The sequence below is a fragment of the Galendromus occidentalis genome, unplaced genomic scaffold (assembly GCF_000255335.2).
Source record: "Galendromus occidentalis unplaced genomic scaffold, Mocc_1.1 scf7180000075405, whole genome shotgun sequence".
Classification (NCBI taxonomy): Eukaryota; Metazoa; Arthropoda; class Arachnida; order Mesostigmata; family Phytoseiidae; genus Galendromus; species Galendromus occidentalis.
This window is the reverse complement of record NW_003803395.1, coordinates 85066-88589: the sequence shown is the minus strand read 5'-3', so window position 1 is coordinate 88589 and position 3524 is coordinate 85066. Positions and strand designations below refer to the sequence as shown.

The 3524-nt window shown below is 50.3% G+C and overlaps 1 protein-coding gene across 1 annotated transcript; it reads left to right on the top strand.

The window, feature by feature from the left end:
- Positions 1-220: 220 nt before the first annotated feature.
- LOC100900854 (organic cation transporter protein) lies at positions 221-3262 on the top strand. Its single transcript, XM_003737176.2, has 11 exons — positions 221-387; positions 705-880; positions 1035-1175; positions 1291-1394; positions 1501-1655; positions 1768-1936; positions 2011-2226; positions 2336-2550; positions 2647-2738; positions 2813-2905; positions 3043-3262. Exons 1-11 carry the CDS (start codon positions 366-368, stop codon positions 3235-3237), a joined length of 1578 nt encoding a protein of 525 aa, XP_003737224.2. The 5' UTR covers positions 221-365; the 3' UTR covers positions 3238-3262.
- The last annotated feature ends 262 nt before the right edge of the window (positions 3263-3524 follow it).

The following is a 3524-nucleotide window of genomic DNA, read 5'->3' as shown; positions in this document are numbered from 1 at the left end:
AAGCCGTGAAGATGTACACATTCGATCTGCTCTACCGCGAATCCGCGATGCCTCTCCACTCCCTACCCCTGGTGTCTGAATTGTAACCCTTCTCCCCAACCATTCAGCAGTTCGAAGGGAAGAGAGGCGATTATGACGCAGGCGAACGTACCACTTGACGTTCTGGCGATTGAAAGTGGTGGTACTTGCCAAGACCGTCCCATCGACAGCCGAATGAAAATAATATTTGCGAAGCTTTCCTCTACCTCGCAGAATCAAGGACTCCAGTTGTTCTCCGACTCATTCTGAACAGTTTGGCCGACCGGAACTTCATGAGCGTGCAGTCCGACGAGTGTACGTTTGCTCGATGCTTGATGCCCTAACCGATGGAACCGTCTACGAATAAAGGTAATGCGGGATCGATGACCCCAGAAGTATCATTGAGACTTTGAAACCATGCTCTTGTAAACGCATACTGAGCAGGTTGTCAGCGGCTATAAAAAGAGTATCGTAAACTTCAACGCAATGGCATCATTTGCAGCCACAAGATTCTCGAATAGTGTGTTTGCTCAAGGCTGCATTAGATGCAACCAGTTGCGGGAGCACGCCCTCGAAAATTTCCTGAGTGACCGATCGCGGAAGCCGAAGCGGATATCGCCGCGGAGGAATCTCGGTACTTATGCGTCAGATGATTGGGAGTGACAAGTGAAATTTTGCGATGACAGCTCAGGTAACCGAAATCGGTCATCTAGCTGGAGGTTTGGGTCCCTACCAATTGATGATCGTGTCAATGGTGTTCCTGAGGAGCTTCCCAAGCTCGTGGACCCTCACGGGACTAGAGTACGTCGCTGGAGACGTCGACCACTGGTGTGCTCCAGCGGATGAATCCTTTTCACCAGAGGTGAATCTACATATCTCCTTCTTCTAGTTGTGCCCGCTTTGTAACCTTCTACCCTCTGATAGTCGTTGGAAATTCGCCCGGTGACTGAACATGATTGGAATTGATTGCGCGAAGGAATGCCCAAAGCGAATGATCGTTTGTGGAATTATTCAAGGTTTGGAAACGGGACTTCATTCCACCAAGGGAACGCTGTCATAGTTTTGCAATCAACAATTCGGAGATCGATCGGACCCGTCAGGTCGCGTGCGAGTCTTGGACATTCAATTCAACCTTGCTGTCCAGCTCTGTGGAAGAAGTGAGTACAGAAGTCGCTCACCAACTCTAGTGGCGACGCTTCCCCCGTCATTTCCATGTTGAGAAGGGTGTTCCAGAAATACGTTTACCCTCGGTAATTTCATCTCCGATCCCAGTTCAAGCTAGTTTGCGACTCATCATGGCAGAAGTCCGCCATCCAGAGCAACGTTTTCGTTGCCCAGATAGCGGGTGCGTTGTTCTCGGGCCGTCTTTCGGACAGGTATTGCAGACTTGACTTGATCCATCCCCGTAGCCCTGCAGATCAGCGCGGAGGCATGCCTCGAATGATGCATTCTCCGACGCTCAGACGTACTTTCTCCATCCAGATATGGACGATTACCGATCTACATGGGGTCAACCGTTCTCTTCGTCGTGTTCGGTGTGCTAGCAGCATTCTCGCCGTCTGTGATAATTTTCAACGTGCACCGCTTCCTTCAATGCGTTTGTATTGCCGGACTCAACACTTGCATCTCGACTCTCTGTGAGTGAAGTCAAAGAGACTTGAAGCCCCCCTCATTTGACAGGAGTAGATTTCGAATACATGAGCTCGAGCTGGCCAATCTTAGATCCCAATCCCGGCCTATCCTCCGCAGACGCCGAGGTCAGCCTTCCGAAACACCGAAGTCTCTTAAATGTGGGGTTCGCCCTGGGTTTCCAAATGCCCATGCTGTTCCTGCCTTCCTTGGCAGGATACTTGCATAGCTGGAGGCACGTGCAAATGGCCATGGCGCTGAGTGCTGTGCCCTTGCTCCCGTACTTCTTGTGAGTAGTGGATCCAGCCATTGATCCCCGGCTCTGAGAGACCATCTCGAAAAATTACGAAGGAATCGTTGCAGTTTCCTTCAAGAATCTCCTCGTTGGCTCCTGATGCGGGGTAACTTCGAAAAAGCTCGGGGGACGCTGGAAAAAATTCTCAAGTTCAACCGGATGGATTCGTCGATTCTTGAGAAAATGCCACGGACTGCCAAGCGCTTGTCTGGAGACGAATCGAATGCTCTGAAACTATTCTCACCTGCGCTGTTTTCGTCTACTCTGGCGCTTTTCTCGTTGTGGTAAAGTTCATGTTTTTCAAATATGGAATCCGAGCAAGGAGGAGCTCGAGGGAGAATGGAATCGGGGAACTCTTCGAATTCTCAATCGAGAGCTACTGAATTCTTGCAGGTTCATGTGCCAATTTTCGTTCTATGCATCGATCTTCACGTCGACACGGCTTCCTGGGAACAAATCCCTCAATTTCGCTTTGACAGCTGCGGCTGGCGTCGCAGGCGGTGCGCTCTCCATTGTGCTTTTGCGGTGGGTGCGACGACGACGCACCGTCGGCATATTCCTATGTCTATCGAGCGTGTCATTCCTGATTTTGGCGTCACTACCACAAGGTTAGAATTCGACAAGCGCCCCTGATAACATTCTAGAAGTTCAGGCGACGCCGGCGTACGAGCGGAGCAGACCAATGAACTCGATCTTCCTTGCAGATTCAGCTGTATGGCTCCACGTTGCAACAGCCATGGTGCTCAGATTCACTATGGTGGTGTCTACTGGAGTGTGTTGGACCTACAGTCTCGAGGTGGGCTCGCTGACTTCTCTGCATTTTAAGTGATTTCTGTGAGAGACATGTACTCAATATCGAGAGATTTCCAGGTATTCCCGACCATGCTCCGGAACTTCGGCTTCAGCTGCTGTTTCTGCTTCGGACGTGTCGGCGGGGCGATCGCTCCCTTCATGAGAGATTTGGTGCGTTCCGTATGAATCACATGGAACCTTTTTCCGTGATATTCTCCGGACCTATTCTAGATCGGAAGCTCGGCCTGCGGGCCAGAGGAATTCCTAACGCTCAGCTCGGCGAATGAACTCTGCCTATCGATTTCCAGGGTGAATGGCATCCGTCGGCACCGTTCCTAGTTCTAAGCCTTGCGTGTATTGTTGGCACCTTAAGCTTGCCTTTACTGCCCGAAACTTTGAACGCGGCTTTGCCAGACAATCTCGAGGAGTCTGTCCAATTGAGACGGAGTAAAAAGCTGGAGCACGCGATCGCTCCGATAAAGATGTTGAATTCAAAGAAATGAAGAAATCATCCTCATCGGGGAAATTGTGAACGGAATCGAATGATATTTCGTGATGAATCGAGTGATATTCATTGAAAACGAAGATGTCGATATCGAGCATACACACCATCCGTGGTATGTTCCGTCAGCCCGTCCGTATACGAACCGGGTTTCGCATCGGCTTATACAGATTTTGGATTCTTGTGAGACTCGCTTCTTGCGTGGCTATGACTACTACCTTCTGATTCCATTCGGTGGTAGGTCAGAAAAGCGAAGCCCTCGATGTTCGCAACAATGATATCAAGTTC

Coding starts and splice junctions, on each gene's coding strand:
- LOC100900854 (XM_003737176.2), top strand. CDS start 366: ATGGAACCGTCTACGAATAAAG. Junction 1,176..1,290: donor TGTCCAGCTCTGTGGAAGAA/GTGAGTACAGAA, acceptor CTCCGATCCCAG/TTCAAGCTAGTTTGCGACTC. Junction 2,906..3,042: donor CTCCCTTCATGAGAGATTTG/GTGCGTTCCGTA, acceptor ATCGATTTCCAG/GGTGAATGGCATCCGTCGGC.